General features: G+C 47.0%; 1 protein-coding gene across 1 annotated transcript in view; it reads right to left on the reverse strand.

Moving 5' to 3' along the window:
- Positions 1 to 21852, reverse strand: part of LOC119178369 (arylsulfatase B) — a 74773-nt gene that overhangs the window by 20166 nt on the left and 32755 nt on the right. Inside the window, exons 5-7 of the mRNA XM_037429573.2 lie at positions 20909 to 21019; positions 19059 to 19190; positions 2071 to 2197 (exon numbers count right to left, since the gene is read on the reverse strand). Of these exons, the coding sequence (XP_037285470.2) occupies positions 2071 to 2197; positions 19059 to 19190; positions 20909 to 21019 (370 nt within the window). The remainder of the gene's footprint in view (positions 1 to 2070; positions 2198 to 19058; positions 19191 to 20908; positions 21020 to 21852) is intronic.

Consider the following 21852-nt stretch of genomic DNA (forward strand, 5'->3'; position numbering starts at 1 on the left):
ACAGAAGTACGCACTTTTATCTCTATCTGACCAGGAAAGGTTGCAACGTTAAACTCGCTGGGCGTAACCTCCTTGGTTTTAGCAGGGTTTAGCGAGACTTGGGCCGCAGTGCCGTGAATTAGCGGCAGTGGAAGGTGGGAACTACACCCAAAGCACAGACTTTAAGAGAGTGCGCGCGTCCCACTGTTTTAGTCCGGCCGTGTCATCTCTCGTTTAGTCCTTGGGTTGTCCGCTGGATGGCCGTACTTCTATATGGTGAACGAAAAGATGCGAGATGGCGGTACTTGGTGTGTTTACTAGATGAACGGACGGATGGACAGACGCACGGACGGACGGATGGACAGGTAACAGATGCACGGACAATGCACGAATAGACGGTCAGACGGACGGATGGGCACATGAATGGACGGACGCATGGAAGAACGCCGTCACGGATGCACAGGTCAACGCACGGACGAACTCAAGGACGAACGGACGCACACGCATGGATGGATATACGAATGAACGCCGAGACATCCGGATGGACGCACAGACGGATGGTCGCAAAGACTGACGCACGAACGGATGTAAGCAAGAACGAACGGACGGACGGAAGCACTGACGGACTGACGGACGCTTCGCCCCACTCATCATAATGAACTCCGTAGATTTTTAAAGACGAAAATCTTTTTTGGTGACCTTCGACAGAAAATTTTTGATCTGTCTGTCTGTCTGTCTGTCTGTTTGTCTGTCTGTCTGTCTGTCTGTCTGTCTGTTTCTCAGTGCTTACCAATACCTCAAACGGCATTAAATGGCCAACCCCATCCGCAGCGCCCACCAATATTGATCAAGGTTGAACGTTCGTTCTCGTGGGATTTTCAGTTAAATATTAATTATTGCGCATATCTGAGGCACCATAACAATGTGTTCCTTTATACTAGAAAAGGAGCACACAAGTAATTCTAAGGATCGTAGTATAATGACGCTGCACTGACACTGCAACGCGATGCTGAAAACGGTAAGCGCTTCCAACGCTTTCTTACTACAACATGGTTGTGGCACCTGCACCTGCCCATCACTTTGCGTTCTACACCTTATCACCTCTGAGACAAGGGCACTTTTTTCTCCGCGGGCGTGCCCACCTTTCTTCGTTTTCGAACTGCCAGATGGCGCTCGTGTCCAACGTGCCTCGATGCACTCGTTCGTCTCCGCTACCCGCCCGAGGCACTGACACAGCGCCTCCATAATACCATCGACCAATTTTCTTGCGCAGAACATTAAATAAAAGTTCTGTTCATTCTCTCCAGACGCATGACTATCGTCTTCCGACGACATATGCAGTGTAACATGCAGATTCAGGGCCTTTTTTTGTTGCTGATTTGACTTAACGCTTTGTATTTACTCATGTCGATACTTTGGTGTGACGCCCAGTAGCTTCTTGAAACCACAACAGCCCGGGCTCGTAAAGGGCTTAGCAAAAAAAAGAAGAAAAATATAGAGGAACAAAGGACACCTGAGAAAGCATATGGTCTATGTTACATGCTGGCCAACATGTCTGCAGTCGTGTACCTGCCCCGCCGTGGATGTCTAGTGGCTAAGGTACTCGAGTGCTGACCTGCAAGTCACGGGATAGAATCCCGGCAATGATGACTGGATTTTCGATGCAGGCGAAAATGTTGTAGCCCCGTGTGGCCGATTCGTGTGCACGCTGAAGAACGCCAGGTGGTCGAAATTCCGGAGCCCTGAAGTGCGGCATCTCGCATAATCATATGGTGGTTTTGGGACGTTAAACCCCACAGATTAATCAATCGTACTAGTGCCTATTGTTGTTTAGCGATTTATGAAGGGTGCAACGATTGCCACGGCATATTCAATATTTATTCTCTCAGCATCCTAATGTTTGTGCTTTTTTAAATAAAAACTCTACCACAAAAATAATTCATCCTGAACAATCGCACAAAGCGCAGCCTTCTACTTGATGTGCTTCAGAGCATGCAAAATTTTCTTTTGAGTCAACTGATTTAACAGAAGAGCACCCCCTAAAGCAAGTGACGAAGCATGAACAAAAAGGTTACATAAGTGGACACTTACTTGCGTAAATTGTACGGTTCCTCGGTCCAATGAAATCATAGCCTTCATGATACTCAGCAGGCGCCTCAAGGGGCAGCCGAACGGTGCCGTAGTGCGGAGCCAGGTGGGCAACGTACAGGAACATAGGCTGCAGTGGCAATCAGTGCACTGCATCAAGTGCCCATGGCTGGGTAGAAACAAAATTAGTCGCGCAGGCGGCTTGTGATGAAAGTATCCTGTGACGCCAGAGTCTGTGCTAACATCGTTTTTTGTCCCTTAGATGAGGGTGTAGGGTTATATTATGACGATTCAGCTTTGAACTCTAGGATTTCTTCTTGGTTAAATCATTACTTGCGTCTGACTCACGTTTGTATTGACGTGCGTATACGTCTGTACGAATGCACCGCACCGCGTTCTCCTTGACGCAGTGTTAGAGCGGTGCCAGGTAGGTCAAATTGCAGGTGCGCGTTTACATCACTCTTTGCCTCACCCACAGCACGCTCGTCGCAGAGCCCGCAGCTCCATGTTACTCCAGCCGCTCTCAACACACCTCTTTCTCGCTTCAACCTGACACCGCCCGTAACGCTTAACCACACTTCAAGTACAAACACTTTAAGCTCGCTTATCTACGATAAAATCTACATAAAACCCAGCCTACCTCTCATGTATTTGCTTTTCAAAAAAAAAAACGCTTCATCTTGTAAACGCTACCGCGAGTTTCGCTTCAAACCGTTCTTGCAGCAATCGCGTCGACGCCTGTTTAAACCGTGTCAACGCCACGCACGACTGCCGCTTCGCATCCCATCAGGATTCCCTTCGAGGAGATGGTCCATAATTTATTTGTTATGTAAAAATGAGTAAATAATGATCATGTACTTGAACTTGATCAAGAGGTATGCGGGTCTCATCACTCTAAAAAAATTGGCATATCCCAGTACAGTGGGAATCACTGAGATGTGAAGCACGAATAAGGAAGCTTGATTTGTCACTTTAACATACGAACAACAATACGAGACGGAAGTAAGTGATGCCGTACGTGACTTTCATGTCATGATTATCACGTTTGAATGTGTCATTTACTTTCGTTATCTATCCACGTCTCCTGATAACGAATTTGGTTTATGTACACCTAGTGACACAGTTGCGAGCGTGCTAAGAGCGTAGCATATAGTAATGTTTTACAAGACACGAATATCATGATCATCATGTTTGGATGTGTCACATACCTTCCTCGTCCATTCACGTCCCGTAACACCAAGCTTGGTGTATGTGAAGCTAGCGAAGCGGCGGTGAGTGCACGTAACGGACACGAGCACCCACGCTGGGCGCAGCGACGCTACGCTAGCAAAGCGCGAGCACCCTATTGTCTGACACTAGGCGCGACCAGCGTCTGTCGGTGAGGCCCGGGAGCAAACGCCTCGAAATGCGACATGCTGCATTTCGCGCCAACGACGTTACCTAGACAGCACCACGTCTGTTTAGTTTCGCGTCGGAATGACGCCGGGCGTGCTCAAACGCACATGCGTCAAAGCAACGCACCACAGCGTGCGCCTGCGAGTATATGCCAGACAGATCGGCACCTGGCGTGGCATCTCCAGCGTGACGCGACGAAAAAAACGCCGGTGCGCATGTGTGGTGGGTCACGTCGAAGAGTTTTGGCGCCTTGAGTGTGGCACGTAGTCATGTTCTTACATGACACGCATCTCATGTTTACCATGTTTGCACCAGTCACATACTTTCGCCATTCGTTAACGTCACGTAGTACCCAATTTCGCTTATGTGAAGCTACCGAAACGGCAGTGAGCGCATGATGAGTGTGGCATGTATTCTTGTTGCTACATGACCCGCATGTTTTGATTATCATGTTTGCAACAGTCACATACCTTCGCCATACATTCACGTCCTGTAATACCAAGTTTGATGTATGTGAAGCTAGCGAAGCGACCGTGAGTACATCATAAGTGCGGCTGTAGTAATGTTGTTACATGACACGTTTCATGATTGTCATGTTTGCACCAGTCACATACCTTCGTCATTTATTCACGTCACGTAACTCTAAATTTGGTATATGTGAAGCTATCGAAACGACTGCGAGCGTACCATGAGGGTGGCGCGTAGTAATGAATAATGACTTACATGGCATGCATGCCATGATTTTCACGTTAGGGTCTGTCACTTGTGTTCGCCATGCAGACATGTCATACCATGCCAATTTTGCAACATGTTATGCGAACGAAACCACCGCTAGAGCAGCAAGACCTTGAAATATAAATTACGACATTCATGACATACTTGTCATGATACTCATGCTATGGTTAGTCAATTATGCTCGCTATACCTTTTTGTTATGCCATACCAAGTTTGGTATTGATACCATTAACCAAACGGCCAGGAGAGCTGAGAGCTAAAAGTCGTAGGCGACTGAATAGATAGATAGATAGATAGATAGATAGATAGATAGATAGATAGATAGATAGATAGATAGATAGATAGATAGATAGATAGATAGATAGATAGATAGATAGATAGATAGATAGATAGATAGATAGATAGATAGATAGATAGATAGATAGATAGATAGATAGATATGCTCAAAGTCGCCGAAGCTCGCTAAGAAATGCTTAGCATTTCAAATGAACTATTTTCAGTGTCTTTCTTACTTTTCGGGCGAAATAAGGCATGCTACCTTAGTTCACAATAAATTCAATAAACATCAAAACATCCATTTGGTCTAGAGAAGCTAGTTTGCATCTGTATAGTTTTGCTTACGAACAAAGCGAAAAAAAATCGACAGATCCCACGTACCGGGAAATCAACGTTATGCGAAGCATGCGGAGGGAAGGTGACCGTGTTGCAATCTTAAATGCGAAGAATTTATTAGCGAGAGAGAGAGAGAGAGAGAGAGAAAACTTCATTTGCGCATAACGCGGAGCATTCCAAATGGTCGGGCTCCTATGCCAGGGCTCCGCTGGCCCTAGCCATCATCTCTACCTGTTGGACCAGCCAGCGCTGATCAACAATGGCCTTAAATGGCCTGATCAACAATGGCCTAATAGCTCACGATACTCCAGTGCAGGCCATCTACTCCAAGACAACAAAATCCTACCTGTTCGTAAGTTATTTTTTTATAGCATAGCCGTTCTTCTGTTTCAATTGCGCAATGCACTGCTACCGTTTGAGTTCATTGATTCAGTTTTCTTACAAAACAACAATGTAACCAGATTTGCAATGAACCTTAACTTTTTGCTACCCGCGTCGCGCACAAATTATGGAAAAATGACCACTGCCTATGCGGCCATTACTTTTTGGAATAACATGCCTCTTTCTGTTAAAACGATGCCCACATTGTCATCATTCAAAAAGTCGCTTAAAAGTTTTCTGTTAAATTATTAGCCGCCTGTATATGTGCATTTTGGGGGCTTTGCGTTTTTAGTTATGCCATTTAAATCATTGCATTTCGATTGACAATGTCCGCCACTGAACGAGATGTTTTTTCGTTCTTTCTTGTTTCTTTCCTTTTTTGCCTTGCTTTTTGTTGCCTGATGTGTCACTTAGCCTATAATAATTACTTATCACTCTATATTGTATAATTGATTTCCATTCACTCGTTGCTTGTTAACTTGATCTGATTTATTGATTGTTATAATGCATCGAGGGCCCCGTTACAGTTTTTAACTTCGGGACCCTCGTCGGGGGTCCCGTTACAGTTTTTAACTTTGGGACCCCCGTCTGTATATTAATATTACTGTACTACTTTTTTTGAAATGAATAATAAACTGAAACTGAAATGCAAAGAATTTATTAGCAAACTTCGGCGACTTTGAGCGTATTTATCTATCTATCTAGATGCCTACGACTTTTGGCTCTCCTGGCTTTTCGATAATGGTATCGATACCAAACTTGGTATGGCATAACATGGCTTTATGAAAAACATATTTGACTAATTATAACATGAAAATCATGATGTGTATGTTATAGACGTCATGATTTACATTTCATTGTTCTGCAGCTCTTGCGGCAATGTCGTTCACGTGACATGTTTTGAAACAAGTATAATATGACATGATTGCATGGCAAATACAAGCGGCAGACCCTAACATGAAATTCACGACATGCGTGTCATGTAATTTACATGTCACGCTCAGGATGTGCTCGCGGCCGTTCCGCTAGCGTTACATATACCAAAGTTGGTATTATGGGACGTGAATGGAGGACGAAGGTATGATACTAATGCAAACATGATAAAAATCACATGCGTGTCATGTAACAACATGACTACGTGCTACGCTCATGATGTGCTCGCGGCGGTTTCGCTACCTTCACATGTACCAAACTCGGTATTACACGACGCGAACGGATGGCATATGTAATCGACACATCCAAACATGATAATCACAATATGCGTGTCATGTAACAACATGAGTACATGCCACACTCATGCTGCGGTCGCGGCCGTTTCGCTAGCTTGACATATCGCAAATTTTGTTTTATGTGACGCCAATGGATCTCGAAGGTATGCGACTGGGGCAAACATGATTATCATGAGACGCGTGTAATATGAGAACATCACTACATGCAACAGTCAAAGCACCCATACATTTAGACGTGATGTGGTGGCGTGCACACCGGCGTTTATTTCGTCGCGTCACGCCGGCGTTGCCACGCGAGGCGCCGGTACTGCCATACAGTCGCGCGCACCGCACTGCGTTGCGTTGACGCATGCGCGTTTCAGCACCTCCGGCGTCCCTCCATCACGAAAAGAGGGAGACGCAGTGCTGTCTGCGTAACGAATTGGCGCGAAAGGCAGCATGTCGTATTTTGCACCGGTTGCCGTCGGGCGCGTCTACGGACGCTGGTCCCACCGGTTGCGCCTTGTGTCAGACTATAGAGTGTTTGCGTTTTGCTAACGTAGCGTCACTGTGCCCAGCGTGCGCGAGAGTCAACGCTACATTCGAGTATATTGGGCCCTAATGATGAGCTCACGGCCGTTTTGCTAGCTCCACATTTACCGTATTTTTTACGTGACGTCAATGGCATCTGAAGGTATCTGACTGGTGCAAACATGATAATCTGGACAAGTGTGCCGTGTAAGAACATGACAACATACCACGCTCATAGCGTGCTCGCGGCCGTTTCGCTAGCTACACATTTACTAAATTTGGTGTCACGTAACGTGAATAGATGACGAAGGCAAACGACACATCAAAACATGGTAATTATGACACGTAAGTCATGTAAGGCATCATTCACCTCCATCTTGTAACATTGTGCTGATTTTAAAGTGACAAATCAACCTCTATTATTCATGCTTCGCATATCATGGATTCTCACTGTACGTGGGATCTGCCAACTTTTCTATTAGGAAACACGTCACGAAATGTCGCTAAATGTATGTACATATGTTGCACGAACAAACATGTCTTGAAGAGTTGCAGATGTTTATATAATCAGCTGTGTGCACTCGCGCAGCGATGTCAACTGGAAAATATGTGTATTAGCAAGACTGGAATCTGATATGAAGCCCCATTTCTCGAGAAAATGCTGGCCCTGGACACACTGCTACATAAATTAACTTCAGCGCGTGGCACCTAATCACAAATACGTTAAGCCGACGAGACGGCTGTGTGAAAGGAGTACATTTGTAATTTTTTATAAAATTGGGTATGCAGCACTGCAACCGCTATTGAAGTTTCACGAAGATTAGCGTCTATTTGAAAATTAGTTCTGAGACCGGGCGCAGCTCTGTCGTAGAATGCTTCATTGCCCCGCAGAATGCTTTGGTTCGATTCCAGCTAGAACCCTGACATTTATACTATGTTTTCATTGGGTTGAAGCTGCCGATGTCTAGTATTGCTTAACGCTCACGCGTTAAAATTTCCTATGTGTGTTCTTGTCGTTCCTTGGTAGATACTGGGTGTCAATCACCTGTGGCACATACACGCATAACAGCGGAACATTTTCGCCCGAGGGTAAGTCCCACTGTCTGGCGGGAAGCGTTTGACGACGTACGCGACATTATTACATTACTCATGTTCCAACCAACGCGTCATATTCTTTAAATCAACTTACCTGCTCTTGCTAATTTTGGTTCACGCCAAGTTAAGGGGGTGACTAAGAGAACGCCCAAACGTGAGTGGCTAGATAAATAGACAGATACACTCAAAGTCGACGAAGTTCGCTAAGAAATCTTTGCATTCAGAACTATGGACCAACTTCCTGAAGGAAACCCTGTTGTGATGCGAACCAGCAGTGTTGCGCACGGCGTTGACCCGGTCGAAACAGACGTCAACTAGAGTGCTGGAAGAACGGTTTGAAGCGAAACTCGGTGTTGCGTTTACTCGAGTAAACGTTTGTTTGAAACGCAGACAATGAAAACAGGACGCGTTAAAGACGCTTGCGCTCGGCTGCCTTGGCTCGCGTCTCGTCGGTGTTACGCGCGCGCTGTCTGTATTCTCGAACGCAATCGGTGTTATTGACTCGCACTTCGTCGGTGCCGCTGTTCTTTCACTAGTGACGCTTGCATTCCACTTCCCTGCCTCGCGCCTCGTCGGTGTTGACGTCCCCATTCGCTAACACGATCGGCTTCACAAACCCTTGAAATGCCAGCAACCACTGGGAAAGGTACGCGCATACTATCGGGAAGCATTCTGCGACGGCCTTAGAGTTTGCTAAAATGAACTAGAGGGGACTATGGCGCTCCGATCATTCAGCGACCATGGGAATGATTGGTAGTACACGGATTTGCACAGTCTTCGTACTTACGGGCGGCGAATCACACTTGTGGCTTCATTTATTGCTGTGTTTAAGTTTTGAACTTCGGTTGGGAACCTTTTTGAAATTCTTGGCATGATTTCAAATGGTAAGCCCCTCCAAAAAAAAGATTACGCTGGTGAAGCGCGACTGCTAAAAATCTGCCGATTGTTGTTTCGTGAAAAAGCAGCTTCATACCAGCCGTGCTTTCGTGACATGAATTAGAAAGGTAAGCCTAAAAAATAAGGTGGTAAAGCGCAACCGCTGAACTTCAGTTGATTTTTGTTGTGGGAGAAAACAGCTAGAAGCCACACGAACACACACGGAGCCGGAAGTAAGAAGACTTGGTGATCCGTGTACTACCCATCATTTTCATGCTCGCAAAAGCACCGTGCGTTGCGGGTCTCATAGACACTGTTGCCAGTTTCCTCTAGAAAGTATTGTAGGAAACTCTATGGCGACGGTGTCTCACCCGTTGACGTGATCAAGCTGTGGCGTGATGTCAACAGTGCCGTCACCAAGAGATTCTCGAGGCACGCTCACCCGCCGGCTTGCCTCTTCTCGCTGACAGGTTGAGAGAGGTGACGCAGATGAGATAAAGCTTCTTGATATAGGGGCTTTAGGGTGTGATGATATCCACGTGATGAGTGGGCTCGAGCATTGCGAGTGGTAGGGAGAGTTAAGCGAGAGAGTGCTGACACGCAGCGAGCGCGCTGCAGGTGAGAGAGAGAGACGTCACCGCACACTGCTAAGAGGGCGTGAGCTACTTGGCACCGCTGCAACACTAGCGGCGAAGGGAGCGGTGCAGACAGACAGAGAGCGTTATACCCCTGTCACACGGCCACCACTAAACTCCGTTGAACGCCGTCAACGTAAATCTCCCCTAAGTTGTTCGACGGAGAAGGAGTTGTGGCAGTGTCATACGGCAATGAAAATGTTGTAACAGTTAGCGCGAGGGGGCTCAGCTGGCGCTGTTTGATTTTCGGAAAAGTATTCTAATTTCATCCCTATTGATTTTTTAGTGAATCCTCGTTATTGGGTTTTTACAAAAAAAAACACTATTAAGGAGGCAAGAGGCTAACCAACCATAAAATTATTTTCAAATAAAAACGAATGTGCTAATTGTAGCGATGCTGCTAGTGACGCTGGCCACATTGTGCTTTTAGTTGTTTTGTTGCCTGTGTTCATGCCCATGTGCCAAAGTTCTTGTGCTTCCTTGCCTCGTGAGCGCACATTTTGTTCTTCAGCCATGAGTGACACAGCGACGACCACAACCACACGCATGGACGAAATATTTTTCAATGGTGCCGGCCGGCCCGACTCACGAGGCACCACGTGCGAGGGACGGAGTGTAGAGCATCGGTGTTGAGACTAAGTGAACTCTGGCGGGCGTAAATATATGTAAACAAACACGCCTTGTGAATGACTACTACAACGAAAGAACGTTTAAGATTGCCAAAATGTATTATTCTTTCAATGCGGCCACTTAGTGCTTGAAATTGTTCTCTGACCTCTGGACCGTCGGGGACGAGAGTACCTCGTTTCACTGCGAAGGGAGATCGTTGAACGTCCTTTGCGAAACGCTCCGTTTACCTTCGTTTGCATAAGGGTGGCCGTGTGACACGGACCGCATTCTCGTTGTCGTAAGGACGAGGGAGTTAAACGGTCTTCGCGGGTCCCCGTGTGACAGGGGTATTAAACAGCCTATATAGTCAGCGAGCTGCTTTGTATCTAAATTTTTGTGATGTATCAGCTAGAACAATGTTCTCTTCTCAATGCATTTGCAGAAAAACAACGTTAGATTGCTAAGTAAACCTGGTGATCTCATTCTAACACGATCGCCTTGTAGTACTGCGGTTACCGCTCACTTCTGCTATGAAAAGGGGCACAGTTTTTTGGCTGAGGTGGTTACTGCAATGAGTAGTAAATGGAATCGATTAATATATTATGCGATGTAAAGGAAGGTTAAAGAACACCGATTTGTCGAAATCGACAGATCCCTCTAGTGTGGCGTACTTGCAACGATACCACGGTTCTAGCTTCTAAAGCTCCTGTTATTGTTGGTAATTCATTCTCCAGTTTGTTTGAGACTGTTCATTAGTTCATGTTCGCTCTAAGAATGAATAAAAGAAAGGTTTGAGCGTTCTTTATTAAAGAAACGCTAGCATCTGCGAACGTGTGGTATTTCGTTTAATGGACTTTTTCGTGGAACCTGTCGTCCTCTTTTGCCGAATTGGCTTGTACTCACTCAGATGCCACTCTGAATATTTACTAAGTATTGGTTTCATAGGGCTTGAACAACATCCATAAATCGATATATGGTGGCTGCTTTTCAAAAAGCAGAACCTGCATTTATAGGGCATTCACGTGTACATGAATTCTCAGCATATTGTTTGTATGCAACGTTACTACAGTGATGATTGCGCGTTTCTCCCAGTAACAAAAAACTTTGTGCTTCTATTTTAATATGATATAGCACATTTGTATTCCTCAAAAGAATTTAACTACCACACTGCCCGGCTCGTAAAGGTCACTAAAATAAAGTCTATACACCCCATTTGACCTCGTCTCATATTCACGAATACTGTTCCCCACGAACATCCGCCTAATATTGTATTATACCAGCACAAAGACTACATCTAAAGACTGTCTGTCTTCGGGAATGCGTGGGAACAAATTGAACACGTTCACTTAGGACTTCACTTGTGTTTTTTTCTTAAAGTAATTCAACTGTGCTTATATGAACGGATGTATTATTATCGTTCACAATATTTTTTATTTCACATAATATTGTTTTTTGGTCGTTCACATAATGTGCTTTATTTATTTTTATGGGTATTTCGTTTCGTTCCAACTTTGTTTTTCCTTCATTTTAGTACTTCGCACACTACCAGTTGTAGTGTACTGGAATGTGGTACAAATTACTAACGTCCAGAAAAATGCCTAGATCACTAAATGTCATAATTAAAGTGGGTAGACCTTAGCGGAAAATCTACGAAAAGAATTGACAGCCCGTTAACAATTATTTATCTCCTTAATCATATTCTTATTTGTCTTGCCACGGACTGGCTATTTTGATTATCTGTGTACCGCCACTGCTATGGAAGCATTTTGTTCAGTGTGGCATTTTCAATAGATTAGGTGCATCTGAATGAGATCTACTCAGTCGCAGATCTTAAGCCCGGTAAGAGACATGCGAGTGGGCGAGGAATGTTTGCGAGAGTTTTTTTTTTTTTTTTCCGCGTAGAATCTAACTATGGCAGTCCATGGCGGGGCAGTGCTTGTTCTCTACTGTATGGCGGCTACAGTGTAGCTCCGCCTTAGTTTTATTATTTTCATGAATGCAAGTTATTTCAAATACAGGCTCTGGTTGGTTCCTGGTATTAGGCTATATACCCGTGCCTGCTTCCTGAATCTCGTTAAAGGTACATGGCAAAATTTATACATCGTCTAATGCTGGCACCAACACATTAAATGCCATGAGTTGCTGGGAGCCATTTTTTTTGGAGTCCTGTTGCAATATTTACGACAATGCTGAGTATATTTTATTTGCGCCTTAATTTATGTCCCTGGGCGAATATTGCCGCGAAACATGCATTGGGTTTGTTTATTTGCGTTTTGCTTTTTCGGCCTGGCTGCGCCGGCCTGTGCAATCACTGTTTTCACAGCGTTTCGAACAAACGCTATCACAGCGTTTCGAACAAACTATATCGAACAGCGTTTCGCGCGTTCCGAACAAACAGCGTTTCGAACAAACGCTATCACAGCGTTCTCAATACAATCCGACCATTCGAGAAACCCTCGAGCCGAGGGATATTAATTCCCGCACAGCCGATGCCGCGACATTCGATCGCCAACGCTCACTAGCGTGCACGTCGTTTTGCCGACCGCTGCTTCGCCGCCTGTGTATTCTTTCAGTTGTTAGGGGAGCACAAGCTCGCTCCAATAAACTTGTTTTCCTTATAGACAACTTCGTCGTTCTTCGCTGCGTGACATCTGGTGGAGGTGCGGGGTACATGAACCTTAAGCCATTGCCAAGCCGACAAGCAAGCCCAACACGACAAGCACGCCCAACTCGTGTCAGCCGTCGACAGCAAGGCCTTCAGCCAGACTTTGGACTGCTCCCGGATAAAAAGAGGAAAGAAGACGTAAAAACCACGATGATCAGCGCAGGCACCATGACCAGCGCTACCAACCCTCCCGTCGTTCTGCAACAACCTCGTGAGCCCCCATCATTCCGAGTATCTCCTGGTGAAGACCCGGAAGAGTGGCTGAAGAAGCTGGAGCGCATCCGCATCTTTAACGGGTGGGATGACAAAGAAACGTTTCGTCATGTCTTCTTCTATTTGGAGGATGCAGCTCAAACGTGGTTTGAGAACCATGAAGGCCCCCTAACCGACTGGACTGTCTTTAAGAGCGAATTCCTCAAAACATTCGCTACGGTTGTGCGGAAAGAACGAGCCGCCCTTTTGTTGCAGACGCGAATGCAACACCCTAACGAAGGTGTTGTACTGTTCGCTGAGGAGATGAAGATGCTGTTCCGGAGAGCTGACCCCGAAATGGCAGAAGAGAAGAAGGTGCGCTTTCTGTTGCGGGGAGTTAAACAAGAGCTCTTCGCTGGACTCATCCGCAACCCCCCTAAGACCGTCGCTGAGTTCGTCGCCGAGGCTTCGATGATCGAGAGGACCTTGGATATGCGTCCGCGGCAATACGATAGACCACTCAACACCCTTTCGGTGAACCCGGTAAACGCCCCTGGATTGGCAACGGAAGACTTGCGGGAGACCATCCGCGCCGTCATTCGCGAGGAACTGAGGAAATTGTTCCCAGCAACGCTGAAGCCCCAAGTCGCCTCCCTCACTGACGTCGTCCGCGAGGAAGTTCAGCAAGCACTGGGGAATTCTACGCCGTCGGAAGCATCTTACGAACCACAAGCGAGGACCTACTCCACTGCTGCTCGTCGACCCCGACCCGTCCCAATCCGTTATCAAGAGGCCCCGCCGTACTGCTGCCCAATGTCACCCGCCCGACCCCCTGTAACCCGAAACCAGGCGCCCAGGAAGACCGAGGTGTGGCGAACGCCAGATAATCGTCCGCTGTGCTTCCACTGCGAAGAGGCCGACCACGTCTACCGCCGCTGCCCGTACAAGAGGCTGGGTTTGCGTGGGTTCTCCGTCGACGCACCCCGCCCGCGAGCCCGTCAGCGCCCATTTGAGATCGAAGAATACCTGTCGAACACCAGCCGTGGACCATCCCGTTTCAACCGCTCGCCTTCGCCGTACCCGTACCAATCCCCCAACCATCGCAGCAATGCTGACTTCGCCTGTGGAAGGTCTCCCAGCCCACGAGGAGGAAACTAAAGCAGCAACGTCTGGGGGTGAAGTTGCACAACGGCAAGAAAATGAAAACCCTCCAACGACGCAAGACCGTGATTCACGACATGCCCTCATCCCGACTACCCGACGACACCCTGGCGAGACCCCCGAAAACGACGACAGCTACGCTGCGCGACGCGTAATCGAAATGACGAAGCCTGCCGCTGACAAGACGACGATGACGACGCATAGTGCCCGACCAACAACACGCGCAAGCCGCTCTGCGACGCCCCGACGCACCCGAAATTCGAGGAAAGCGGCATCCGACGTCCAGTTGTCCATCGACGGCCTTGAAGTAGTCGCCCTCATCGACACGGGAGCCGTCTACTCGGTCATGAGCGGGTCATTCGCGTCCAAGCTAAAGAAACTTACGACCGGATGGGACGGTCCCCACATACGCACAGCAGGAGGCAACCTCGTGACCCCAAGTGGAATGTGCACATCGCGCGTCACCATAGACGGCACTACGTACGCTGCGGAGTTCGTCATTTTGCCTAACTGCTCCCGCGACGTAATTCTCAGAATGGACTTTTTGACGGACAATGGCACAAAAATTGATCTGCAGACCAGGTCGATAACGTTTTTCCGATCACTCCACGACGCCGCAGCCGAACCTCGAACACCGTGCTGCTGTAAGGATCGCCGACGATCACGTCACCCTGCCACCCCGCGCAAGCTTGATGATCACCGTCTATTGTGAAGGTGCTGCTCCTGACGTCGACGCTATCGTGGAGACTGACCAAAGGTTGCTTCTAGACGGCGGTGTGTCTGTCGCAAGAGGCATTGCACGGTTTAAGCAACACAGATCCCACGTTTTGGTCACCAATTTCAGCGAGGAGTACCAGCATTTAAACAAGGGAGCTGCAATTGCGTTCCTCGAAGAAACGCAAGAAGCGAGTCAAGTGATCGCGGTCGCCACCTTTGAACGCGCACGCGCAGATGCTTCCAGGCTGCCACATCCTTTCGACGAGAACCCGGCGCTGTCGCAAGAAAATCGGGACAGATTACTGGAGTTGCTCCGTCGCTACAGAGAGTGTTTTTCCTCGAACTCGAAGTTACGGCAGACACCTTTGGCGAAGCACCGGATAATAACCGAAGATGGAGCCCGACCTACCAGACAGTCACCGTACCGCGTTTCTTCACACGAGCGCGATGCCATCCGGACTCAAGTAGATGACATGCTCAGCGACGACATAATAGAGCCATCGAAAAGTCCATGGGCTGCGCCGGTTGTACTCGTGAAGAAAAAAGATGGCACTTTAAGATTCTGCGTCGACTACTGGAGACTAAACAAAATCACCAAAAACGACGTCTCCCCCTGCCACGAATTGACGACGCCCTCGACCACCTCTGCCAAGCCAAGTATTTCTCATCCATGGATCTGAAGACCGGCTACTGGCAAATTGAAGTGGACGAGTGAGACCGAGAGAAGACTGCATTTATAACCCAGGACGGTCTATACGAGTTGAAAGTGATGCCGTTTGGGCTGTGCACGGCGCCCGCAACGTTTGAGAGAGTCATGGACACTGTGTTAGCAGGCCTGAAGTGGCACACTTGCCTCGTATACCTCGATGACGTTGTCGTATTCGCCCGGACTTTCGACGAACACCTCACAAGGTTGGAATCTGTACTTGAGGCCATTCGTACGTCGGGGTTAACGCTGAAGCCTGAGAAGTGCCGTTTCGCGTACGAGGAACTCAAGTTCTTCGGTCACATCGTGAACGCCGCGGGAGTCCTACCTGACCCAGCAAAAACATCAGCCATTGCGAACTTCCCAAGGCCGAAAGATAAAAAGGGTGTGCGAAGGTTTCTCGGACTGTGCGCATACTACCGGCGCTTCGCCGCAAACTTCGCACGCATTGTAGAGCCACTCACGCGCCTGACGAAAGAAAGCACCCCTTTCAGCTGGGAAAATGACCACGAAAAGGCATTCTGCGAGCTGCAACAACGCCTGCGAAACCCGCCCGTGCTCGCTCATTTCGACGAAAACGCCGAAACGGAAATGCACACGGATGCCAGTGATATCGGTTTGGGTGCCGTCCTCGTCCAAAAGCAAAGCGGTTACGAAAAGGTAATCGCCTATGCAAGCCGTGGTCTGTCAAAGGAGGAGAGAAACTACTCTGCCTCCGAGAAAGAGTGCCTGGCTATCATATGGGCCATTGCAAAATTTCGCCCATACGTCTGTGGTAGACCGTTTAAGGTTGTGACAGACCATCATGCGCTGTGTTGGCTCGCCAACTTGAAGGACCCCTCTGGCCGTCTTGGGCGGTGGAGCTTGCGCCTGCAAGAGTTCGACGTTACAATATTCTACAAATCCGGCAGGAAACACTCCGACGCCGACTGCCTGTCCAGCGCCCTAGTCGACCCACCACCACAGGACTCCGATGAAGACAGCGCGTTCTTCGGAGTCGTGACAGAGAGCGACCTAGCCGCCCAGCAGCATGCCGACCCTGACCTCCGCACCATGATGGACTACTTCGAAGGACGCAACGTCGCCGTGCCTAGGGCGTTCAAGCGCAACTTACCAGCGTTCTGCCTCAAAAACTCCATGTTAGTGAAGAAGAATTTGAACCCCGGAACCAGAACGAATTATCTACTTGTCATCCCCGCAGACCTTCGTGACGAATTTTTGGAAGCGCGCCACGACGACCCGTCTTCCGGACATTTCGGAACAGCTCGCACGATTACAAAAATAAGGCGAAATACTTCTGGCCCCGCCTTACACCCGATGTCACTCACTACGTCCGGAGCTGCCGTGACTGCCAGCGACGAAAAACACCACCGACGAGACCCGCCGAACTTCTGCAGCTGATCGCCGTCCCAACGAGGCCCTTCCAACAGATCGGAATGGACCTTCTGGGACCGTTCCCTACATCCCGATCCGCGAAAAAATGGGTTGTCGTAGCGACAGACTACATGACGCGCTACGCAGAGACCACCGCTCTTCCGACGGGAACTGCACAAGAAGTTGCAACTTTCTTTATTAACCAAGTCGTGCTGCGACATGGAGCCCCTGAGGTCCTAATCACAGACCGCGGTGCAAGGAATCTTACGCTACAGAAACACAGATCACCGAAGAACGACGGCGTACCACCCCCAAACGAACGGACTAACGGAACGGCTGAATAAGACAATCGCGGATATGCTGTCTATGTACGTCGACGTTGAACATAAGACGTGGGACGAAGTCATCCCGTACGTCACGTTTGCGTACAACACAGCTATTCAAGAAACCACGCAGATGACACCGTTCGAGCTCGTCTACGGAAGACGGCCGACTACGATGCTCGACGCCATGCTTCCGCACGTAGAAGACGACGACCTGAACGCCGACGTCCAAGGATACTTCCAACGTGTGTAGGAGGCCCGCCAGCTCGCTCGAGTTCGTGTAAAGAACCAGCAACTGGTGGATGCCGGACGCTACAATCTCCGAAACCGAGACGCCGAGTACCATCCTGGAGATCGTGTGTGGGTTTGGACTCCCATTCGACGACGTGGACTCAGTGAGAAACTTCTACGACGCTATTTCGGACCCTACCAGATTCTACGACGTGTTGGCGAACTAACGTACGAAGTGATCCCCGATGGGGACTCCCGTACATCACGACGACGCACGCGGCCCGAAGTCGTCCATGTGGTTCGCTTAAAACCTTTCTACGGACGATGACGAACTTTTATTTTAATTTGTTTGGACTGTCCCTTATGTTAGCATTGGGTCGATGCACTCTTAGAGGGGGGGTAATGCCGCGAACCATGCATTGGGTTTGTTTATTTGTGTTTTGCTTTTTCGGCCTGGCTGCGCCGGCCTGTGCTATCACTGTTTTCACAGCGTTTCGAACAAACGCTATCGAACAGCGTTTCGCGCGTTCCGAACAAACAGCGTTTCGAAGAAACGCGATCACAGCGTTCTCGATACAATTCGACTATTCGAGAAACGCTCGCGCCGAGGGATATAAATTCCCGCACAGCCGATGCCGCGACATTCAATCGCCGACGCTCACTAGCGTGCACGTCGTTTTTCCGACCGCTGCTTCGCCGCCTGTGTATTCTTTCAGTTGTTAGGGGAGCACAAGTTCGCTCCAATAAACTTGTTTTCCTTATGCACAACTGCGTTGTCCTTTGCTGCGTGACAATATGTACATCGTCAGGTAAACAAAAAGAAATATTTGCTCATTTGGGCAAGCATGACTTTTGAAAGAATAACTAATATTTTCTATATTAAACCCACGCCCCTCCACGGCAGTCTAGTGGCTGAGGTGCTTGGCTGCTGACCCGCAGGACGTGGGATGAAATCCCGGCTGCGGCGGCTGCATTTCCGATGGAGGTTGAATTGTTGTAGGCCCGTGTGCTCAGATTTGGGTGCACGTTAAAGAATCCGAGGTGGTCAATATTTCAGAAGCCCTCCACTACAGCGTCTCTCATAATCTCACGGTGGTTTTGTCACGTTAAAACCAACATACCTATCTAAAATTAAGCCATGATGATAAAGTTAATGCAGATTGAGGCACTTTGTTTCTTACACTGCCTGCTTTCGTCTCTACGTATCTTATAGTATTTTTTATTTCAGACGACTCTCTTACCGATGATCTGATACTCTAACAATTTTTCAGTCGTAGTTTATTTTAATGAAAGCCCCTCGTGCGATACGAACTGCAGCATTCGATGTTCTGAGTAACAGTATATTTGCATGTATGAGCCATTATTATTCGGTATATCAGGTGATATCTCACGCACGGCCACATTATACCTAGAACCTTTAAAGAATAAAACATAAGTAATAGAGGCCTCGATCTGACCTTTTTGCTCGAACAGTGCTCAAATCACTTTGATAAATGCCAAAGAACAAAGTTTTTCAATTTCTGAATATATACGATGGAAACTTACCTTGTCTACTGGATGATTCTTGATTAGTGACACTGCCTCTTCCGTGATGATTTCAGTGTAGTATCGCCCACTATCCTCTGGTGCCAGTGTTGAATTTCTTCTAAAATCCAGACCATAGTCCTTAGAACCGATCTAAAACAAAATAGAATACTTATTAGTATAAAATAGATCCGCAAGGTTTTTCAATGAAAACGAAAAAAAGTGCGTCTATGGATAAGTTTACTTATCGGAAATCGTTCATGAAAACAAAAAAAAAATGGATGCTCCACTTCCGAGGATTTGTATGCATTGTTTTCTTTGAAACAACTGCTGTGGGCAGTCTGCAAAGTGTGCGTACCATTTTCAAGCATCGTGGTTAGATGAGGGGGGCAGCAAAGTAGTCCTAAAACCCACAACCTTCACCATAATTATGTTACCAGAAGTAACTATTCAGGGACCATCATTCGGTATGTGACCAAAATCACACTGCACAGAAGGCACAGAATTTTCAGTCGACAGGGCGTCCCGGACTTAGCCCCACAACAACATTGTGGTGTTTGTTCAATCAGTGTCATCTGAGCAGCTGGTTCGTAGAGGCATTTACACGCCCTTGACAATACTTTTTTATGAAAAGTTGTACATTTGACAAGGTGTGAGAGAAATACTCATTGAAGAACAAGCACTACTTTTTGTACGCACAGCACGCATTTATTGTGCTTCTTATTTTGAAAATACAGCCATCTCGGACGATGGCATTAGTCCTTAGAGCAACACGACTGTAAAAGCAGCACAACAGACTTGAAATAAATAAGGTAGCACTATGTATGTAAATTTGTTATTATTTTTCTCATGATCTGGTGATGCGTTCATATAATGCGAAAATTGCCCATATTTCCACACTTTATAGAGTGTTCCCCAGATAACTAAAAAGAATCGCAATTATGAACTGGTTATTATGCAGGCTACAAGCTATACCTGGATTGTGGTGGGTATGCTTTATGCGTTGGTGTTGTGCGGTGCGGGCGCAGTAGCATGATAGAATGACGACGAACGGAACGAGAAACGTGATCGGGTGAGACGCCGAGCTGCCGCAGCACGATCACGCCGGAGAAAAAAAATATTTCTGTGGGTGTCCACTGCAGCATTTTAAAAGCCGACTGCGGAAGCATACCGTGCAAAAGAGGTCACTTAACCTATAGTACTCTACGTAAATGTGCGAACTGTTCTCTACAGCTGCAAAGCAAATCTACCTTCACTGGTAATTCCTCCTCATGTGAATGTTGTGGCTCCGCGTTATTATTTTTCTGTTCTAAAGTTCGTAGATTCCATTCGCCTGTGCGGTATCGCCTACTGGCTTGCATCTGCTTCATTACAAGTTGCTTTTCTCTAGATATACATAGTGTTGATAGATGCCGTAGAAAACGATTGCATTCGCTATAGAGTTTGTCTATGCATGTATTTCACTGTCGCGTAAACAGTGGCAAAGGTTATGACTACCAATAAGCTGTTCCAGAGTATATATTGCAGCACAAGCTTGAATTGAAAAAAAAGAAACCTTTTCAAGCAGTACTCTATTCATGAAGATAAGCTAGTTCGCTTTCTTGCATAATAAATATAAATGATGGAAACAGGTAGCACAGTATTACTATTCAAAAAATCAATAACCTCACAGTGACCTCACCGACATTTCGGGTGAACGCTGCCATGAGTATAAATACTGAGCTAGCAAATTAAGTAAAACTAGGAAATTATAAAATAATAAATATGGAAGCCTTGAAGCACTGTGCCTGCACTATTTCTATTTCTTCAGAAAATCTAGCCTCATAAATGTTTATTCGAAAGCCCCTATGGCAACATGAAGGATTCCTCACCGCTGCCCTTTGATGTGTTGTGTATTCGCAGGCACCGCCCCAGCTTCCGACATGGCTCAAGAAGCCCCTGTTTGTAGGTGTGTACTCAGTCTTGTGGAAACCGAGGTGCCACTGCAAATTGAGAGTGATAAGGCATGCAAAAACAAGATTTCGTTGGACTTCATCTCACAGATTCCTGCGAGTAGTCTGTTAAAATAAAATCACGTTTAGTGCAATTGTGCTGTGCTGTTTAGGTGCTCACAGTTAGTGAGATTACGCGAATTCAATTTGTGCAGGACCTCGTTTTCGGTAGTTAGATTTACTACCCAAAAAAAAGCGAATCTGCCGTTTATTTGAGAGCAAGAGAAGGGATAGATATACGGGAAAATCAAAAAAAGTATATGCGAGAACGCTTCTTGAATATAGTGAAAAAAATTCAACAATTTTAAGATTGTTCCTATATCCATTCAGTTTACAGTGATGAAGAAATATACCAAACAATATAAGGCACTAACATTACAAACTTTTTTATAAAGATGACATGCCTTCCATTTGCCAAGAACATTCCCGCACTATTCCATTAAAAGAAGGGTCGTCACTTATGCAGTCCTTTGGAAACCTGACGTATTTTACAGAATGCTGCATATTACATTTTCTCCAGCAAAAACAAAGGGGAAATCCATGTGTCTGGAAGGGGAGGGGGGAGGGTGTAGCTTATCATGCTTCTTGGCACGTGCAAAAACAGTGATAGCATTGCCCGCGTTTGCCTATTCCTACTCAAATACGAAAAGCCATTACCGTTGATGTAGACCTACCGTTGATACTACCACATTCGAAGCACACGCACATCATTTTCTCTACCCTTCCCTACGCTCATCCACGAGCTGCGCGATGTGCCCTCAGACCAAATGGCGGCATGCAAGTCGTGAAGCAAAACGACCGTGGACTCATATTTCTGTCGTAAA

Source organism: Rhipicephalus microplus, chromosome 1, assembly GCF_043290135.1.
Source record: "Rhipicephalus microplus isolate Deutch F79 chromosome 1, USDA_Rmic, whole genome shotgun sequence".
Classification (NCBI taxonomy): Eukaryota; Metazoa; Arthropoda; class Arachnida; order Ixodida; family Ixodidae; genus Rhipicephalus; species Rhipicephalus microplus.